The 21,976-nt window shown below is 40.9% G+C and overlaps 1 protein-coding gene across 3 annotated transcripts in view; it reads right to left on the reverse strand.

Annotated features, from left to right (window-relative positions):
* Positions 1 to 21,976, reverse strand: part of EFCAB3 (EF-hand calcium binding domain 3) — a 35,805-nt gene that overhangs the window by 10,831 nt on the left and 2,998 nt on the right. The window contains exons 1-6 of one of the 3 annotated variants that reach the window (XM_058703815.1): positions 19,737 to 19,962; positions 18,751 to 18,841; positions 14,718 to 14,794; positions 7,854 to 7,997; positions 6,547 to 6,618; positions 4,882 to 5,002 (exon numbers count right to left, since the gene is read on the reverse strand). In XM_058703815.1, coding sequence (XP_058559798.1) covers positions 4,882 to 5,002; positions 6,547 to 6,618; positions 7,854 to 7,997; positions 14,718 to 14,794; positions 18,751 to 18,824 — 488 coding nt within the window. In that variant the 5' untranslated portion in view covers positions 18,825 to 18,841; positions 19,737 to 19,962. Of the gene's footprint in view, positions 1 to 4,881; positions 5,003 to 6,546; positions 6,619 to 7,853; positions 7,998 to 14,717; positions 14,795 to 15,580; positions 15,658 to 18,750; positions 18,842 to 19,736; positions 19,963 to 21,976 lie in introns of those variants that run through there. The other 2 variants (XM_058703816.1, XM_058703814.1) reach the window with 2 other exon arrangements.

A 21,976-nucleotide genomic window follows, 5' to 3' on the forward strand; every position in this document is an offset into this window, starting at 1 on the left:
CTTGGAGTCTGGTTTATAAATTTTATTTTTTTATTTTATTTTATTTTATTTTATTTTATTTTATTTTATTTTATTTTATTTTATTAGAAAGAGAGAGTGTGTGATCAGTGGACAGGGGGAAAGGGGAGGGGAGAGAGAGAGAGAGCATATGAATGAATCTTAAGTAGGCTCCTTGCTCAGTGTGGACCCCAACTTGGGGCTCTATCCCATGATCCTAGGATCATGACCTGAGCCAAAATCCAGAGTCAGATGCTCAACTGACTGAGCCACACAGGTGCCATAGCAGTCTGGTTTATAATCAGATAATTCCTTCCTTAGCCTTGAACCCAACTATCCACAGTGTTCTTATCCTCCTCTGAAAATATATAATGCTCATTTCTCTTAGTGTAATTTAATTCCTACCAGGTCCTTCAAGGTTCACCTTTCCTTTCCCTCCAAGTATTCTCTGCATACCCTATGGCTCTGAGTGTGGTCCTCAGGCCAGCAGCATCAACAGCACTGGGAGCTCATTAGAAATACAAATACTCTGTTCTCACACAAACCTACTGAATCAGAAACCCTGGGGCCCAGCAATGTGTTTAAGCACAACTGCTCCAGGTGATCCTGATGTGTGCTCAAGTTTGAGAACACTGCTATCGTCTGTAGTCTCCCCTTCTTTGACACACTAATCTTGGCTCAATGGTTATATACCATGTTATATCTATAGTTTCTTCCTCCCTTCTCTCCTTCCTGCCTCCTTTCCTTCTTTCCTGTTGTAATCTTTCTTTAATGACACAGGTGTTCCTGAAATCTCTTTTGGTCCTTGGATGCCTATTCATATTTAAGAGTGAGAGTAAGCACTCTTCAAGGCCAGTTGGAAGCTTTTTGGTATGATGGGTCTTATTGAGTGGGAACTTACTATCAAGTAATTGGTTTGAGCCTTGTTTCATCATGGGACCCCCCCCCCTTTTTTTTAAGGGGACTTTTAACTGTGAGTATCCATGTGTTGTTTTCCTCTTTCTTGAGCTAGTCAATTTCCCTGGTGAGGGACCCTCTGATATTTTAACTGAGTGGTATAAATCTAGCTGTTAGTACATTGGGACTTAGGGAAGGGGAAGGTGGCTGGTTCAGGGTGGGGGTCTCACCATTCAGTAAGTGTACTTTCATGTAGTTTTCTATTTCCGCTCTGATACCCTCATCCTCAAGTTATGTCTGATATCCTGGAGTCCAGACGATCCTTCTGGTACAACCTCTTCAGAGAGGTAACTATCAAGGCAGTCATTTGGTTGGGTGGGGTTAGGGAGAAGAATCTAAGGGTCAATCTGCTTCTCATGCTACTTTTATTATTTATTTAAAATTTCAAACTCATGCTACTTTTAACTAGTCTTTCTGTGTTGGGGTCCCCCTGTCCTCTACTTTCAGAGGTTGCTGAGTTCAGAGGTTCAGAGTTCCTGAGCCTGTCATGTGTTCTGTGGTGAGAATTGGCTTCTTGACCTTCTCCATGGCAGGTACTCAGGTTTCAGCTTGTTCTGATCTCACCAGTCCGTAAACAGTCATCCATTTACTTTCCAGCTTCCCAAATTATGCTGATATCTCTTGTCTGCTCTTCCTTTTCTTTATGGGTTTTTGCCCTCTAAATTTTTTACTGTTATTTTAGTGCAATTTCAGAAGGAAGAAGAGGTGAAAACATGCATTTATTTTAAGATGTTTAACCCAACTGCTGTTTTATAACCCTCTGAAATTTGGCTTTCCTCCCATCATCCTTTTGGATGGGACCTTTGGTTCCCTTATGACTTCATAACCACCCAATCTAATTCTACCCATTCGGTTGTCACTTCACCTGGCCTCACTTTAGCATTTAATACTGGTGGGAAGTCCATCCTCTTTTGGATTTCTCTGTGGCCCTGGCTTCTCTGACTTCACACTATCCTGGTTCCCCTTGATGACTAATGTTTCCTTAGCTGACTCCTCTTCCTTTCCATGACGTAAGTATGGGAATTCTTACAGTTCTGTCCTCAGTCCTTTGCTTATCTCTCCCCCACCTCACCCTGTGGGGATATAGAGAAGTACATGGATATGAAGCAGATTTAGGAGGTCAGATAGACAGGATTTTGTGATTGGTGGGATGGGGGAGTGACAGAGCAGCAGCAGCTGAGGAGGACGCTGGGTGGGTCTTTGGCAATTGGATAAACACAGTGAGGTGGTGGAGCCATTCGCCGAGGTTTGGAACCCAAGTGTAAGAACCAGTAGAAGTGGGGGTGGGGGAAGGAGATGAATTAGGCTTTGACACTTTGGGTGTGAAGTACCTATGGGACTTCCCAGAAGGCAGATGGAAGCTTACGGGGGGATCTGGGCTAGGTATCCAGCCTGATCTTCTCTTTGTCTTGTCCTTCTTGTCTGTTGGTGGGACATCGGAACCTACTTCACAGTGTTGAAATAGTGATTAAATGAGATCACTCAATAGATAGTTACTGAGTATAAATTTTTTTTTTTCCTAGACACCGGGGATAGACAGTGAAATAAAACAGATAAAAAAATAATCCCTGCCCTCATGAAGCTTACATTCTAGCATGAGAAAACAGATAACAAACACAATAAATAAGTAAATTATATAGTATATTAGAAGGTGATAGATAGTGTGAAGAAAATTGAAGAGAGGAGACAGGGAGTGGTAGGAGAATGGAGTTTTAGATAGGGTGGCCAAAGAAGGCCCTGCTGAGATGGCAACATTTGAACAAAGACCTGGAAGTAGGAAGATATGTGGCTGTCTGGGTGAAGAGCATTCCAGACAGGGGGAACTGCAAGTGTAAAGGTCTTGAGGCAGGAGCATGTCTGGTGTATTTGAGGAACAGCAAGGGTGCTAGCCTGAATGGAGCAGAGTAACAGGAGACAAAGTCAAAGAGGTCAAAAGTGAGGGCAGGTCACCTAGAAGACCAATAAGTCACATACAGTCTAAGACTCATACTCAGAGGGAAATGGAAGGGTTTTGAAGTTTTTTTAAAATAATATTTTATGTTTTTAAGTTTATTTTGAGAGAGACAGAGACAGTGCAAGTGGGAGAAGGGCAGAGAGAGAGAGGGAGAGAGAGAATTCTAAGCAGACTCTGCACGGTCAGTGCTGAGCCTGATGCAGGGATTTCATGAAACCATGAAATCATGACCTGAACTGAACCAAGAGTCGAATGCTTAACTGACTGAGCCACCCAGATGCCCCATTGGCTGAAGATTTTGAGCAGAGGACTGACATGATCCGACATTTTAAAAGGATCATTTGGTGCTGTAGGCATTAAGACATCAGCTAGATAGAGGGAGTATTGAGAATAGACTGGAGTGGGCAAGGCTGGGGTGGGGAACCAAAAGGTACAAACAGGGAGACCAGTTAGGAGGCAGCAATCCAGGAAAAAGCTAATGCGTTGTAAAGTGCACACTCAGAAATTGCACATAATGTTTAGTAAACATTGTAATCAACTACAGGAACACCTGTCAAATTCTACCATTACCCAGCTCAAGACCAGCTTTCTCAGGAAACTACATGAATGATCTTTGCCACTCATTTGGCATTATTTAGTTGTCTACGTACTTAGGGCTTTACTCTCAATTTATATTTTAAGTTCCTTAAATGCAAACACTACATATCAAACACTTCATCTCCTTAGAAACCAGGTATATGATAAGTAACAACCATCATCATCATCAACAACAACATCATCATCATCATCATCAAAACACCAATATCAGCAAACATTTCCTGGTCACTTACTGGGTGTGAGAGGCAGTGTAGGGCAGTGGAGAAGAGCATGGGTTCTGGAATCAGACTGTGCTAAAATCCAGGCACCATTGCTCCTTGGGGCAAAGTACAACTACCTGTACTTTAGGTTCTGTACTTTAGGTTTTTCATTTGTAAAATGAGGACAATAGTACCCATTAAGGAGGTGAGGATTCAAATATATATATATGTATAGTTACTAGTTACTTCCACATAATAATAGTTATTTTTTATGGGGCTCTAGGGATATTTATTCCTACGTTCCCACAAATGCCCTATAAGGTGGGTATTATTATTGTTGTTCCCATTTTATAGGTGAGAAAACCAAGGCTGAAAGGTTAAGCAATGTGTCAAGTTTGTGTACTAATAACAGGCATTTAATAAATGCCTTTGAACTGGAACGAAGAGTAGAATTTTGTGTGCCTTCTGTTCCACACCTGACAGATACAGGACAGCATAGAGCTACCCACGGAGGATTCAGAAAACATTCTGTATTTTTAAGCCTAGGAGGGAAGGCACAACTTTGAAAGAGAATTAGTTAAAAAGTTGGTAACAGCAGCATTCAATATAATATAATGATAACAATAGATTGCGAAAATTTATCTTTAGTGATATTTGTTGGAATAAAACACATTTGGGTGTGAGAATATTTCCTCATCCTCCATTCTCAGGTCTACTTCTGGCTGTGCTCCAGTCCAAAAGGCTACTTTGGGATGTCTGAAATTGCTATACATCGTCCCAGAGTCAAAGGAAGCCCCGGGGAGTTCCAACATGAATGAGAGTGTCTTCCAAATGAGATTTCCAAGCCCAACACAAAGATCATCCCTGGAAAAGTCTGAATTCTTCTGGGATTCTCTAGCCTAGGGTAGGAGAGTCTGAACTTTCTCGGTTGTCTTAGGCCTTCAGTGGGCCCTGAGATGGACTGAGGTCAGTCTTGCAATTTCAGAACTAGGTAGCACAGTTGGGATGAAGGAATTAGGTCTCATGTTGTGGCACGTGAGCATTGCCACAGACCCCATCTCCTTTGTTCTGGGGCAGACCCTGTGGAGAAGGATGTTAATCAGAGGTGACTGCCTTGTACATATCCTCATAAGTGCTTCTAAGAAGGCTGTTTTTACCCCTTTCTTTGCCACTTACCTTACTATTTCCATTATAGCCTTTCTGGGTAAGGCTGAAGTCTCTACAAGCTTTGATAGGATTTCAAACAACAGGATCCCTGGGTTGCCAGCTAAATCTAAACATTTCTCCTTTTCTGGAACTATGAAGGGGAAAAAAATTCAAGATGCTTTCTGAAAAAACCATCTGTCAAAAAAAGTAATAAGCTGACAAGTCTTTTTATTCTATTTACAAGAGTAATAGCAGGTTAGGTACTAGAGAGTTAGAGAAAAACATTAAAAAAATCTGTTTTATTTGGTAGAAAGGTCATTTTAATTACTGAACAGATAGAATAATCATTAAACAATACTTTTAGTTCTGGGAGCCTGGGTGGCTCAGCTGGTTAACAACCGACTCTTGGTTTTGGCTTGGGTCATGATCTCATGGTTCATGAGTTTGAACACCGTGTCGAACCCCGCTTTGGGCTCCACGCTGCCAGTGCAGAGCCTGCTTAGGATTCTCTTTCCCTCCCTCTCTCTGTGCCCTTTCCCTGCTCACACGGGCTCATGCATTCTCTTTCTCAAAATAAATAAATACTTTTAGTTCAGTGACTTCTAAGTATATATTGACTCGAAGTAAATATGACTTGTAATTAAATTGCATTTAACATAAACACGACTCATGTATTAAGGACTACTGTCTTGTTCTTCTAGGTTAAGAAATTGTTGATAAACATATCTCAGGTTTGCAAGCAAACCCTCGTTACTATAGTAGTACTTGAAGCAGTAACTTCTGTTTATTCTAAGGACAGTTCACAGCCTATGAATGAGTGCATTAAAAACAATTTTTTTTTTTATTTTAGAGAAAAAGAGTGAGCAGGGGAGAGGGGGAGAGAGAGAATGAGAGAAACTTAAGCAGGCTCCACACTCAGCGCAGGCCTGACACTGGGCTCGATCCCATGACCCTAGGATCATGACCTGAGCCGAAACCAAGAGTCAGATGCTTAACCGACTGAGCGACCCGGGTGCCCCTGAATGAGTGTGTTTTCAAAACAGTACACAGTATTTAGAATTTAGAATGTATTTATCCTAGAAAATATAACCTGAATTGTGGTTAGTTTTTCCAAGGCAGGCTGTTAAACTCATAAATAAACCATCAGAGGACTAATAATATGTCAAGTACACTTTCACATCATTTATGACCGTGTGTGAGAATATGCTCTTTAACCTCTAGCCGACTCTCCAGTCCTTGCACTGAGGGAAGACTTCATCAGGGTGAGGAAGTCCATTCCTATTTTTTAGGACTAGTAAATTATTTATACCCCAAATTTGCATGAGAGAGAGCATTTTTCTTTTTCTAAAAAAAATGTTTCATTGTAAAGGGAGCTCCTCTCAAAGTAGCACAGGCGCTTGGTAAAGAATATTATAAAAGGTGACCGATTTTTTCTACACTACTCCAAATGTTCACACCAGAGACCAAAAAGCAGTGTCTCCTGCAGAAGGACTTGATGCATTTAAGTTAAAATTCTAAAACTGTATCAATTTGCTTAGCAAATAGTGTTTTGGAGAAGCAGTATGGCAAGCAAATCTCACCCCAGAGTACACCTTCCTCACGTGTCTCCTGATCAGAGGCCTAAATGAATAATAGTTACTATGCAGTGACTCACAGCTACCCAGCTGCCATCTGTTCTGTAATAGCTCTACTCACCCACAGCTTTAAGAAAGAGGTTCCTATCTGTTAACACCTTTGTGAAGTCTGAGAAATTCACCTTTCCATCCCCTGAAACAGAAATTTGAAGGCTCAGAACAAAGATATAAGATGCATTTTAGTAATTAGATTATATGTTAAATGTCAAATGAAAACACCTTGGACTATTCAATACGTAAAATCACAGCATGTTAAGGCTGGAGATGTGCTCAGGTGAGCACTGGTCTTCTCAAAGTGGTTTTAGCACTGTTACATGAGTCACCCACAGCCACCAGAAGCAATGGTGGGGTAAAAACATCAACCAGGCTCTCAGCCCCTGCAGTCCTAACCACTCCCTCCTTTCCTGGAGACTTGCCATTTTTGCATGGAATCCACCCCTGGCTTCCCATACCCCCCCTCTGCTATTTTTATTATTAAAACAACCCCAAGTTGTACCCAGTCACCTCTAACGTTAAAGAATAGTGCTGTTAGAGGTATGTATGTGTGTTCTGATGAAAGAACAGGCAAATTGGGCGGAGTTAGTGGAAACAAGTGATGCCTTGATTGACCAGTGACACTGATTCACATGTGGGCCTTATGCTAATTGAATGGGGCACTGGCAGTTGGGTGGGGAGAGGTGAGAGGAGATAGTGAATATATACTCCATACAACATATCAGCATGGGCTATAATCACTAGGTCAGTGTATTCAAAGGGAATGTTATCGAACAGCTTTAAAAATAGCAACAAAAATGCTGTGGCATTTTTGTCACAGTACAGATGGGCTCAGTGGGTGATGGGCATTAAGGAGGGCACTTGGGATGAGCACGGTGTTATATGTAAGTGATGAATCACTGGGTTCTACTCTGGAAACCAATACTACATTGTATGTTAACTAACTTGAAATTTAAATAAATTAAAAAATATGTAGGTGGGCTCTAATGATGGAAGGAAGATTTGTACTAATAAGATTCAAATGGAAACAAAGGGCTTGGATTTTCTTGGTAACATGTCATTTTTGAAATTGTCAATGACTTTGTATCTGTTATTTCAAGGCGCCCTCCAAAATGTACATCATGACAGGTAATCTGAATTTGATGTTGAAATATGACAGTCACTTTTAGTTTCCACACAGAACTTTTCAAAGGGTAGTCCATTTTGTACAATTTGATTTTGTAACTTGTACACATACTTTACTGATATCCTTAAAGAGAAACACGGATATGTACTTTTGACAATAAATGAGATTTCTCATGTAATCACTGATAGAAATATATAAATTTATAAAAACCTTCTATGAGAAAAGTAATTACAAGTCAAAGTACTCACCATCAATATCAGCACATTTTAATTCATTATAGACATCACGCTTGGTTAGATTCATTCCCAACTTGGCTAGAGTGCACATCATTCCGTGTAAATCAATACAGCCAGTTTTATCCTTGTTAAAGAAGTTGTAGGCATCTTGGAAGGCTGAGGAAATGCAGTTAAGTTAGTCAGACAGTTAGTTATTCAAGAATGAGTATAGGGGTGCCTTGGTGGCTCAGCCGGTTGAATGTCTGACTTCAGTTCAGGTCATGATCTCACGGTTTGTGAGTTCGAGCCCCATGTCAGGCTCTGTGCTGACAGCTCAGAGCCTGGAGCCTGCTTCGGATTCTCTGTCTCCCTTTCCCTCTGCCCCTCCCCCACTCATGCTCGGTCTCTCTCTTCCAAAAATAAACACTAAAAAATGTATTAAAAAAAAGAATGAGTACATATTGTGATGAACTAGGACAGACTATATAGTTGATTGGAGATCATGTTCTAAAAAATTATTGAGAGAAAAATGAGTACATAATAGACATTTCATATAAAGGACATCATCCTTCCATGAGATTTGAACTGGAATAAACTACTTGGTGGAAAACCAAGTATGTTTGCAAAATGGTCTTTGAAAGATGTCCATGCCCTAATCCCTGGAATCTGTGGATGTATTACTTACACAATAAAAAGGACTTTGCAGTTATAATTAAGATAAATTATTGTGGATTATCGGAGTGTGCCCAATATAATTACAGGTCCCTTAGGCAGCCAGAAGCAAGAGAGATGTGGCAAAAGGAGAGGTCGGAGAGATTCAAAGAATGAGGAGGGCTTGGTTTGAAGATGGACGGGGTCATGTAATGTGGAACGCAGACGGTTTTACGGGGCTGTGAGAGACTCCTGGCTAACAGCCAGTAAGGAAATGGGTCCTCAGCCCCAGAACCACAAGGAACTGGATTCTACCAAGAACCTAAATAAGCTTGGAAGTAGATTTTTCTTTAGAGCCGCTTGGTAAGAAGCCAGGCTGGCCAACTCCTTCATTTTGGCCTTGAAAGACCCAGAGAAGAGGAACTAGCTGAACCCACCTGGACTTCTGACCCACAGAGCTGTGAGATAATACATCTGTGTTGTTTGAAGCTGCTAAGTTTGTGGCAATTTGTTATGGCAGCAACAGAAAACGAATGCACCCAAATGTACCCAAATTATATGCATGCGAATGTTTTGAATAGAGTCAAAGTTTTTTCAAAGACATACTCCAGGCATTAACTGGAGCCAAACTTAGACACGTATTTTCTAAAATCAGCGAATGAAGAAATAAACCGAGAACAGAGTATATCCCAAATGGCACTAGAATAAAACTTATTTCATATCACAGTCAAGTATTAGCATCTATATGTATGTGATGTGTCTGTATGTATGAAATTCATCTTATAGAGATAATGATACCTGTCTTAAAATTGTGTGAATAGGTAACATCTTTCTCCCTTGATAGGAGGCAGGCTTCTCTAGGGCTGGAGCCATCTCTGACTGGTTTCTAATTTCTCCCTAGTATTTCTAGCATGTTAGTAGGTATTACCTTCATTCATGCAGCCTTTCAACAAATACGCACGTCTTTTTTTTTAATGTTCATTTATTTTTGAGAGAAAGAGACAGACAGAACACGAACAGGGAAGGGGCAGAGAGAGACAGAGGCACAGAATCCGAAGCAGGCTCCAGGCTCTGAGCTGGCAGCACAGAGCCCGATGTGGGGCTCGAACTCACGAACCGTGAGATCATGACCTGAGCTGAAGTCGGACGCTTAACTGACTGAGCCACCCAGGCATCCCAAATACGAATGTCTTCTCTGCGTCAGGTGCTGCTCTAGGTGCCTAGGCTGCACTAGTGCCCTAAATAGACAAAGATCTCTGCACTTATATAAATATAATAAATAGGTAAGTTGGATAACATGTTACAAGGTAGAAGACAAAGGAAAAAAGAAAAAGAAATGCATGTTGGGGGGATTGGGAGTTCCAGGGATTGAGGGATAGGTTGCTTGTATTAAATATGTGAGATCTGAGCAAAGACTTCAAGGGGATGAGGGAATAGATATCTGGGAGAAGAGAGGACCAGACAGAAGGAAGAGCCAGAGTGAAGGTGCCACGGGGAACAGGCCTGGCAGGTTCCAGGAACAGCAAAGAGGCTGGTGTGGCTGGAGTGGAGCAGAGTGAGCAACAGGAGAGGACCAGGAAAGGTCAGAAGTGTAGTGTGTGTGTGTGTGTGTGTGTGTGTGTGTGTGTGTGTGTGTGTATGTGTGTGAGCGTGTGTGGGTATATTTTACCATTTATTTTAAATTTTATTTTAAAATGCATTTTTAAAAGTTTATTTACTTATTTGGGAAGAGAGAGAGAGAGAAAGAGAGAGAGAAAGAGGAGAGAGAATCCCAAGCAGGCTTCACACTGTCCATGCAGAGCCTGATGTGAGGCTCAAACTTATGAACTGTGAGATCATGACCTGAGCTGAAATCAAGAGTTGGGCACTAAACCACCCGAGCCACCCTGGCACCCCAAATTTTACTTCAGATTGGTTTTAGATATAATTGCAAAGATAGCCCAGGGATCCTGTAGATCCCTCACCCAGTTTTCCCTAATGTTAGCACCTTACATTACTCTGGGACATTCATTACATCTAAGAAGCCAACACTGGTGTAGTGCTGTTAACTAAACTGTAGACATGAATGGGATTTCATTAGTCTTTCCCACTCCAGGATCCTATCCAGGATACTCTATTACATTTAGCTGTCACATCTTTTTAGCCTCTTCTCTGTCACAGTTTCTCAGACTTTTCTTGTTTTTGATGACCTTGGCAGTTTTGAGGAGTACTGTTCAGGTATTTTATGGAAGTCCCTCAATCTTGGGTTTTCTAATGTTTTTCTCATGGTTAGCCTGAGATTATGGATTTTTTGGAAAGAAGATGAGCAAAGTGAGGTAACGTTCTCCTCACGGTGGTAAGAAGGCTGCATATTGTCAAGATGACTCGGCACGGATACTTTTACCTGGATTACCTGGCTGAGGGAGTGTTTGTAAGGGTTTCCCCCTGTAAAGTTGCTTCCCTCCTTTCCATTTTCTACTCTTTGGAAGCAAGTCACTAAGGGAAGTCCAGACTCAAGGGACGGAGGGCCGGGGAATGAAGCGCCATCTCCCGGAGGAGGTAATAACTACATTCATTATTTGGAATTCTCTTGTAAGGGAGAGTTCTCGCTTCTCCATTTAAAAAAAATTCAATCAATGACCAACTAGGATTTATCCCAGGAATAAAAGGTTGATTTAATAATCAAAACCATGTATTAATGTATCATCTTATCAAGCTAAACATAAAAAATGTGGTAATTTCATGAGACAGAAAAAAGTACTTGACAAGAACATCTATTCTTGCTATCTAATATCAACAACGTAGAAATACGAAAGAATGCTCTCATCCTAATAAATTTTATCTTTGAAAGACTCTAAAAAAATTCAATCATTTATTTCTGTCAGTATGGACTTGCGGCTATTCTTTTTATACTTGGAGTTATAACCCAACACTACTTTATTTATTTTGGTTGCCCCAAATTACTCTAGCTTTAATCATTGTGAGCCCTTCCAGGTTGCCCTCATGCATCCCTTTGAAAGCTCCTGTGTCCTTTTGTTTCCTGAGTGCTTCCTTACTTTCTGCCACTATAACATGTCCCAGGTTTGTCTTGTCTATTTCCTGCCCGGGCCCCAGAATCAGCCATTTATCCAAGCCAGTCTGCTTCTTTTATGGGAGACCGGCATTAGGAGTCGAGATCTGGGTGGTGGGTATGCTGTGGGGGTATTGATGCTTCTAAGTCCTCTCAGCCGACAGAGCTAGGAAATACTGTGCATGGATAGTAACACATGGATACACACATAATTATTTCTTGATCTGTCCATCTGTATTCATATGAAGCTAAACATGAGTTCACACTGATGTCTCAGAACCTAAGCCAGCACCACTGGTTTACTGGAGCCTTCTCCCCGTGTTTATCTGTAACTTCCCACTCCAAACCGTGAGAAACCTGGCTTCTGCCATCTGCCATCTGCCATCCATTTACTGAGTTACTCCACCCAGTCCACAGGTACGACAGTTTCAGAATTGTTAAGCTATACCCCTATGGGAAACAACTTTATTGGCTAGAGTGCGTTGTTTCTGTACAGTTCCTTTTGTGTTGGGTCTTAGAGTTTCCAGTCAAAACACCATTTTCAAAGTTCCTTAGGTCATCTCCTCCCCTCACACCCACCTGACTTATGTTTCAACAGGATCACTCTGGCCGTTAGAAAAACAGACTTTTGGAAGAGTTTGGATACAAGTTGGAGACTGGTGGTCAGGAGGCTATTGCGGGTGAACAACAATGGTGCCTCCGACCAGGGTTGGAGCAGAGGTGGTAAGAACTGGCTGCTTCTAGATGTATTTTAAAGGTGGAGCCAATGAGATTTCCTGGTGGACTGACAGGTAGGGTGAGACAGAAGAGTCAAGATTTTTTCTTTCTTTCTTTTTAAAATTAAAAAAAATTTTTAAAACGTTTATTTATTTTTGAGACAGAGAGAGACAGAGCATGAATGGGGGAGGGGCAGAGAGAGAGGGAGACACAGAATCGGAAGCAGGCTCCAGGCTCTGAGCCACCAGCCCAGAGCCCGACGCGGGGCTTGAACTCATGGGCCGTGAGATCGTGACCTGAGCTGAAGTCGGACGCTTAACTGACTGAGCCACCCAGGCGCCCCGAGTCAAGATTTTTTTTCCAGAATAGTGAAAGATGGAATATCATCATCTGAGATGGGGAAGGTTGTGGGTCGAGCATGTTTTAAGAGTAAGAGGCTGAGGGGAGGGAAGAATGGGGAGGTACTGTTTAGTGGGTGTGGAGGTTCAGTTTGGGAAGATGAAAATGTCTGGAGGTGGATGTGGTGACGGCCATAGAACATGTGAATATATTTAATGCCACTGATCTCTATGTATACACTTGAAAATGGTTAACACTGTAATTTTTATGTTATGTGTATTTTTGAAATTAATTAAATTTAGTTTAATTTTTTTATTTTAGAGAGAGAGAGCGAGCATGTGAGTGGGGGAGGGGGCAGAGGGAGAGAGAGAGAGAATCTTAAGCAGGCACCATGCTTAGCATGGAGTCCGACACAGGGCTCGATCTTATGACTCTGGGATCATGACCTGAGCCAAAGCTGAGTTGGACACTGAGTGTCACCCGGGTGCCCCTATGTTGTGTGTGTTTTACCACAATGAAAAAGAGTGTATGAAGAACACATCAGGAGTTCAGTTTGGGATGTGTTGATTTTGCGGTATCTATTAGACATATAATTGGAGGTGTCAAGGAGGCAATCACATATGAGCCTGGAGCTGGGAAGAGAGGCTTGGGCTGGACATACACATTTGGGAAGTGTCAGCATGTAAGTAGTATTTAAAACCTGTTCCTTCCTGCAGAAACCACAGGAAGGGACCTTGCCCACTGCCTCCCACCCTCCACTTTGCCTCCTGGCTGACTCTGGTGCTGCCCCGTGTGCCCTTCGTGGTTTGCTGTGCCTCTTATTTCTAGGGATGTAGGAGTATAAGACTTTCTTTGTCCTTGATGGTCATTTATGTGTCTGTCTTATAATACCCAATTAAAATAGATCCTGGGAACCCTGAAAACAAGCATCAATGTATATGAATGCTATTAGAAACCTTAGAGTTTTCGAAGGCTATCAGCTGTTGTTGTTGTTGTGATTATTATTATTTTAAAGTTTATTTATTTATTTTGAGAGAGACAGGGACAACCCGAGTTAGGGAGGGGCAGAGAGAGAGGAAGAGAGAGAGAATTCCAAGCAGGCTCTGCACTTCCCGTGCAGAGCTCCGTGCGGGCCTCGAATCCACAAAATCGTGAGATCAAGACCTGAGCCAAAACCAAGAGTCTGACGCTTAACCGACTGAGCCACCCAGGCACCCCTATAAACTATTATTAAGGCGTTTAGCTCAGTTTTACAAGGATAAATGCAATTCCGATCTTGACAATCTTTTGTTTTTCAAACCGGTTTTCCCAGAAATAAAGGTGATTCTTTGCTTCCTGTTTTTTCAACTGGTCCCAGACTTGGAGGGTGAAGCATTAGCCTTCCCAGAACCCAAACACAGTCATGCTTGACTTTCTTTCTTTTTTGTTTTCTTTTCTTTTTTTCTAATGAGTCATGCTTTCCCTTTCCTTTGGGCCTTTGCAGATTCTACTCTATTTTGCCCAGAACGCTTCCTTTTTGCTGTCTGCCTTCTACTCATTACCCAACCTTCTCTGGGACTCCCTTTCTATCCTCCCAAGACCAAGTCAGGAGACTGTCTTTTATGCTCCCATAATACTTTATACTTCCCCTATCATAACTTGTGTCGTATTGTGATTGAAATTGTTTCAGTCAAAAATTCACGCTTTAATGATCTGACTTCTCTGAAAGACTTCCTATCAGGGCAATGACCATGTTTCCCAGGCTTACTACATCGTGGGCTTTAAATAAATATTTGCTATTTGGACTGATAAACTGTAGGAAGCTTAGCTAATTTTATCATTATGATTTTTTTTTCTGTGAGAAATCCTGGGGCTTCAGTTGTATTTACACTGCCCCATTACTTGATTTCTATTTGACTTTGCATTTGTTCTTTTGCATACCCACAAGTCCTTATCTGAATAAAAATATTTGTCTAGGACTGTCCAAATTCTAGGAAGATGTCTGAAAATAATCGCCCTTCCTTCCCATAAATTAGACACTGAATTAGAACTTCTGGTCTCAAATAGCAGAGGACTACAGTCAACCCTTGAAGTTACAGATCTCAGAGAAGAAAATGATCAGATATATCAAGGAGCTTTCATTTGGGGATGATTCTCATTACCTTGTATTTGTGAAGCATTCAGCTTCCTTTCTTTGTGCTGTAATTGGCACGGGAGAGATCCTGGTAAATCTTTATCCCTGACAAAAGACATGAGAAGATTTAATACATATGTGAAGCCAGCAAATGTTAGTTCCATTCTTCAGTTTTTGCTGACTGGAATGACTGTATGTATCACAATATATCCAGAGGAGATGCAGCGAGAAAATGTTGGCCACCAAGGTCCACCTCTGCCCTATACCTGCCTATCGCCCTTACATCCTTAAAAAAACTCTGATTTTCTCCATTTTACAAAAGAGAAAACTGAGGCTCAGAAGGATTAAATAACTTGTCCCAATTGCACAGATAATAGGTAGAAGTCCTGGGGTTCAGACTCAGGTTTATCTGACTTCAAAGCTCAAGGATATAAGCCCTACACTATTCCTATTGCTAGAAATATAAATTCAAATTTTTAACGGGTGTAGGGGTCCCTGAGTGGCTCAGTTGGTTCAGCATCTGACTCTGGATTTGGGTTCAGGCCATGATCTCATGGTTTGTGAGTTCAAGCCCCACATCGGGCTCTGTGCTGACAGTGTGGAGTCTGCTTGGGATTCTCTCTCTGCCCCTCCCCTGCTCATGTGTGCGTGCTCTCTCTCTCTCTTAAAAGAAATAAACATTAAAAATTTTTTTAAACTGGTATAAATAATCTTATGTTGAATATCCTTATACTGAAAACTTTGTATCTATACTTATTTTATGACTTTAACTGCCAAACTGTATTTTTACCCGCATATGAGATAGAGGCAGATATATCTACATCTACATCTATACCTATATCTATATATGGTCTATATGTATATCAACCATATCTATATCTATGTATCTACCTATCTACTGAGAGAGTGATCACTTCTGGAAGGTTTGGAACACTGGGTGACTTTTCATTTCCTCAGAAAAATAAAATCTGGAAAAAAGAGAAAACGTATGGATACTTTGGGGATATTTTGTATAGATCTACAGGAGGTTATTAGTTTAGAGTACATACATAAAGTACATTATGCATAACTGGGTTTTCTTATAATCTAGTAATTTAAAATGTTTAAAAAATCATAATTTTATACATTAATTTTATTTAAAATACATTTAGGTTTGATACTAAACTAAACGTTTTATTATTATTATTATTATTATTTTAATGTTTTATTTATTTTTGAGACAGAGAGAGACAGAGCATGAGCAGGGGAGGGGCAGAGAGAGAGTGAGACACAGAATCGAAGGCAGGCTCCAGGCTCCGAGCTGTCAGCACAGAGCCTGACGCAGGGTTCGAACTCACAAACTGTGAGATCATGACCTGAGCCGGAGTCGGACGCTCAACCGACTAAGCCACCCAGGTGCCCCTATTATTATTTTTTTTAATGTTTGTTCATTTCCTGAGAGAGAGACAGACAGACAGACAGAGTGTGAGCAGGGGAGGGGTAGAGGGAGAGAGGGAGACACAGAATGCGAGGCAGTCTCCAGGCACTGAGCTGTCAGCACAGAGCCTTACACGGGGCTCAAACTCACGAACTGTGAGATCATGACCTGAGCCGAAGTCGGATGCCAAATCGACTGAGCCACCCAGGTGCCCCTAAACTAAAAGTTTTAATGGAATCTCTTAGTTTTATCTTTCTACAAGAAGCAAATGAAGTGAAACTGGAAGAAATACTACACATGGTAATTTAAAAAATTATCGTTTATGAATTTAGTCTCCTCCTCAGTATCTAGTAGGTTCAACTCATTGTCAAAGAGGGACCTAGGGAAAAAGGAGGTAATAGGTGTCAAAATGCACCATTCCCAACTTTTACAACATGGAATTTTACCTAATTAGTTTGTTTTCTCTGCTTTTACCAACACTGATTTCTTCTGCTGCTGTTTCCATTCTATCACTTATTTGAATCTCTGAAAACTCCAGTTTGCCTTACTCAGGTTATTTTATATTCATCGTATTTCTAAATATAAACAAGTTCCTTTTGCATGATATAAAAGATGCGGTAGATGGAGAAATAGGAAGTTCTCGAGAAGCAAGTCAGGCAGTGTGATGTCTTTATTAGCAACATTCAAAAAGGATCCTCTTGGCAGAATTTCAAACCACACAGGAAATGGTCTTTTTATTTTATAATGTTTCAGAGCTTTGAAGAACCTTAGGTTTGGAATGAGCCTGGGCTAGCCTCTCATCTCATGTAGGAATTCCTTCTATGTGTGCTTTGTCTAGACTTTGCTTGACTCCTTTCAGTGACAAGAACGTCATTAGTTCAAGAGACAGTTTGTAATGCAGGGTGAGGGAACAATGAGATCAAGGGACTTGGTGGCTGTAAGGTGTCCTGCCCACATCCCTCCGAAAGAGGTCAGGAATCTATTCCTGCAGCAGTGAACGGCACAGTCAAGGACGCTTGGAGAAATCTCTCCAAGTGGCACAGAAAATGGATGGTTGCGAGGGAGAAGAGAGGCTCTTCTCCTTGTGCTCTGATAAAATATAGATCAGGCTCTTTTAGTCACTAGTGGCTACTGTGTATTGGAATTTGTACTTATCAGACGGAGGAAAAAGCTTTTGCTAATATCACAGGCAAATCTCCCTTCCCAATTTTAGCTCAAGGTCAGTCACGGCTAATTTACTAGATTTCATTTTACCCATCATATCTGAGCTACAGACCTTCTCTGTACTGACTTGCTTAGGGGATTAGGTCTTCTTTGTGATCCCCTAACGCTATTCTCCTTTAAACTGGCACTCAACCCGTTTCAGATTCTGTGTCTCCCTCTCTCTCTGCCCCTCCCATTCATGCTCTGTCTCTCTCTGTCTCAAAAATAAATAAACGTTAAAAAAAAAATTAAAAAAGAAAAAAAAGAAAAAAGGGGCGCCTGGGTGGCTCAGTCGGTTGAGTGTCCGGCTTCGGCTCAGGTCACGATCTCACGATCCGTGAGTTCGAGCCCCGCGTCGGGCTCTGTGCTGACAGCTCAGAGCCTGGAGCCCGTTTCAGATTCTGTGTCTCCCTCTCGCTGACCCTCCCCTGTTTATGCTCTGTCTCTCTCTGTCTCAAAAATAAATAAACATTAAAAAAATTAAAAAAAAATAAACTGGCACTCAAAATATCTTAATGTACTGCTGACAACTTCTTAAGCCCTCTAGGATATTCTGTCCCCTTACACAAAAATTGTCTCTCATTTGGGCGAACAGGAAGAAGAACTTTTTGTTTCTCCAATCAAAAAGGATTTTTTCTTTTCATAAAAATCTTTATCTTCAATTCATATGTTTTGTTTTATAACTAAATTTATCACAGGATACTTGAGGAACATCCTAATTTGTTTCCTCATAGCCTTTACGGGTATTTAATATATTTACCACCTTAATAATTCTTTTTTTCCATTTATTTTATTTTTAAATTTTATTTATTTAAATTCAAGTTATTTAACATACAGTGTAGTAATGGTTTCAGGAGTAGAACCCAGTGATTCATCACTTACGTAGAACACCCAGTGCTCATCCCAATAAGTACCCCCTTAATACCCATCACCCATTTAGCCCACCCCTCCCACCTCACCTCCAGCAACCCTCAGTTTGTTCTCTGTATTTAAGAATCTCTGATGGTTTGCCTCCCTGGTTTTTTTTTTAATGTTTAATGTTTATTTATTTTGAGACAGAGAGAGAGCAAATGGAGAGGGGGAAGGGAGGGGAAGAGAGAATTCCAAGCAGGTTCCATGCTGTCAGTGCAGAGCCCAATGTGGGGCTCGAACTCACAAACTGTGAGATCATGACCTGAGATGAAATCAAGAGTCAGATGCTTAAACGACTGGGTCACCTAGATGCCCTCTCTCTGTTTTTATCTTTTCCTTCCCTTCCTCTATGTTCATCTGTTTTGTTTCTTAAATTCCCCATATGAGTGAAATCATATATATGTCTTTCTCTGACTTATTTTGCTTGGTATAATACACTCTAGTTCCATCCACATTGTTGCAAATGGCAAGACACCTTAATAATCCTTTATCTTAATCTACTTATCACCTGAATACATTCACTACTTACCTCTTGCCATGGGAGCTGGGTACTTTTGTTAGAGGATTCAGCTTAACTTTTGATTTAATATCAGAAACTGCCATGGGGCCAATAACTCTGTCTGGAATTCAGAAGATACAAATAGATCAAATCACAGATTAATTCCTCTATTTTCTTTTGCAACTTCCCTAGCTTAAGACCTAGAGTTTGAAGTCCAGGGCCTTGAGGAATGGTAACATGTGCAAATTCAAGTTAGAGGTGTGTGCAGAGTTGGAAGGCCGTGCGGAGGGGCCCTTCACCGTCCAGAGATCTCTAAGCAAAGTTCTTATCATTGTCTACCCCCTTCACAGAGTAAAAACAAGTGGTACCATGTGACATAAAGCATCCTAGAAAAATGTGGAAAGAGTTATTTAAAGACAAAATTTATTTTTGAAATCGGTAGAATATACACGTCGTAATTGACAGAGAGTAAAATGTTACAGCATTTATAAAATATTTACCTACTTATTTATATCTTGGATACCTGCCTAGTAGTAAGTAGATCTTCCCAGGGTTTCCTTCCTGGAGGTCCCTCCCTGTCCCGTCAGTTCTTATGAACCCACTGGTCTTCCTTAAAAGTAGGAGTGAAGGTAGGATACAATGCTGTTTCACTGCCCTAGACTCTCCTGAATGGACTTTTAGCCAGTAGAGCCTCCCTAGTCCTGCCTTTCCACTTCTGCAGAGTTTGGACATCAGGGCCTATGGGCCCGAAGCCAGGTTGGTAGGGCTTCCCCCTTTTATTGTTGGCTTGCCCTCTCTAATTATTTTTTCAAAGTATATTAGGTGGTTCACTGACAAGAATACTGGGTTGCTGACTTAGGAATAATAGACAATCAAATACTATGAAACCACGAAGAAAAAGCCTTTGTATATTTAGTTATAGTTTGATCCATTTTCCCAGCTCTTCACCTCAGAGCCTGGAAAGCCAGTTGTTTCTAAACAACTCAATTACATATGTTCACAGTCCAAAAACCTACCATAGAACTGGGAACTCCGGAGAGGCTCAACAATTTAGGCACTTGAAAGGTGCTGTGAAATCATCCTCATGGTACAAAATAATCATTCCTTTAAAAAACTACCTTCAATCTCTCTTAGAGATGATAGATTTGGGGAAAAAAAAAAGGACTCAGCATAAATTCCTACACAATCCAGATATTTACCTACTTCTAAGCTGTGCTACCTACCACCCCTGGGCTTCAATCAGACCAAGAATCCAATAAAGGGTTTGTTCCATCATACAACTGTGACCTCATTCACTTCTCAAGCTTGGGCCCAGGAGAGAATGACTTATAAGCTCCTTCCAGATTTAAAGCAACGGGTTTTTCAATGTGGTTCATTTAGTACCCTTGGGGTATCGTGGGTGTGAATTACAGAATGGGAACGTTTTGACACTGTCGGGGTTTCAGGGAAGGGGAAGGGTTTTTTTTTTTTTTTTTAATTCTGTATTAGAATATTTCCATGTTAAACATCAGTGAGTTGGAAGTTGTTCGAATGAAAAATTTTACTGAAATGCCTTGATTTAATGGTGATTAAGAACCACTTCATTAATTGTTTTAGCCTAGAAAGAAGGACAAAAAATACCCCAAACTCTCAAAGATTTGTAGACTGTGGTATTATTGGAAAGAGTGATTGAAAAAGAGCAATTTAAAAAAGGATTATGATTGTTGGGGCGCCTGGGTGACTCAGTCGATTGAGCGTCCGACTTTGGCTCAGGTCATGATCTTGTGGTTTGTGGGTTCAAGTCCGGCGTCGGGCTCTGTGCTGACAGCTCAGAGCCTGGAGCCTGCTTAGAATTCTGTGTCTCCCTCTCTCTCTGCCCCTGCCCCGCTCGCGCTCTCTCTCTGTCTCAAAAATAAATAAAAACATTTAAAAAAAATTAAAAAAAAAGGATTTTGATTGTTTTAATTAGTAACTTTAATATTCAAGATCTGACATGCCTAATGGCATGGTAAATCAACTAACATGAGTTAGGCATATTTTTATAGTCTTCCTCGTGGCTAAACACAGATACCTTTGGCACCCAAGGTTTAGCTTGAGCCCCCAAAATTGTTTCAGGCCTCATTCAGGAGCTGCAGTTCTAGAGGCTTCCTATTCCTGTTCTCAGAGTTTATTGTAAGCATAATTTGACACTTCCCTAGTCTTTTAGAACTTGATATTTGCCTCCCATTCTGGTCTGGGATACAGAGGGAAAGAAAGTGATGGTTTAATTTATGAATGAATTAAACAAGTATTTAATAAGGGCCTACTATGTTATGGGCCTATCAAGAATAAAATGGGAATTATGGGGGCGCCTGGGTGGCTCAGTGTGTTGAACGTCCGACTCTTGATCTCAGCTCAGGTCATGATCTTATGGTTTGGGAGATCGAGCCCTGCGTCAGGCTCTGCATTGACAGTGTGGAGCCTGCTTGGGATTCTTGCTCTCCACCCCCTCTCTGCACCTCTCTCGCTCGTGCGTGTGCTAAATAAATAAATAAATAAATAAATAAACTTAAATAAATAAATAAACTTAAAAAACAAAATAAAATGGGAATAATGGCATTGTCATTGGATGGGATTGTTGAGAAATATTATTATTTCAAATATTATTTTAAACTGCGGTAAAAACACATAGCAAAATTTACTATCTTAACCATTTTAAGCATACAGTTTATCAGTTTGTTTTTTAAAGTTTTATTTTTAATGTTTATTTATTTATTTATTTATTTATTTATTTATTTATTTATTTTTGAGAGAGAGAGAGCGCATGTGCACACAAGCAGGGGAGGGCAGAGACAGAGGGAGACACAATTTGAAGCAGGCTTCAGGCTCTGAGCTGTTCAGCACAGAGCCCGATGAGGGGCTTGAACTCACGGACTGCGAGATTATGACCTGAGCTGAAGTCGGGGGCTTAACCAACTGAGCCACCCAGGGGCCCCTAAGCATATGTTTGTAATTAAGTATATTTAAATTTGGGGCCCCCGGTGGCTCAGTCAGTTAAGTTTCCGACTCTTGATCTTGGCTCACGCCACGATCTCCTGGTTCATGAGTTTGAGCCCCACATTGGGCTATGCACTGTCAGCACTTGCTTGGGATTCTCTCTCTCCCTCTCTGTCTCTCACCTGCTTGTGCTCTCTCAAAATAAATAAATAAACTTTAAAAAAAGTATATTTACATTGTTGTGCAATCAACTTCCAGAACTTTATTTTGCATAAATGAACCTCTAAATTCACTGAACAAT

The sequence above is a fragment of the Neofelis nebulosa genome, chromosome 16, assembly GCF_028018385.1.
Source record: "Neofelis nebulosa isolate mNeoNeb1 chromosome 16, mNeoNeb1.pri, whole genome shotgun sequence".
NCBI lineage: Eukaryota > Metazoa > Chordata > Mammalia > Carnivora > Felidae > Neofelis > Neofelis nebulosa.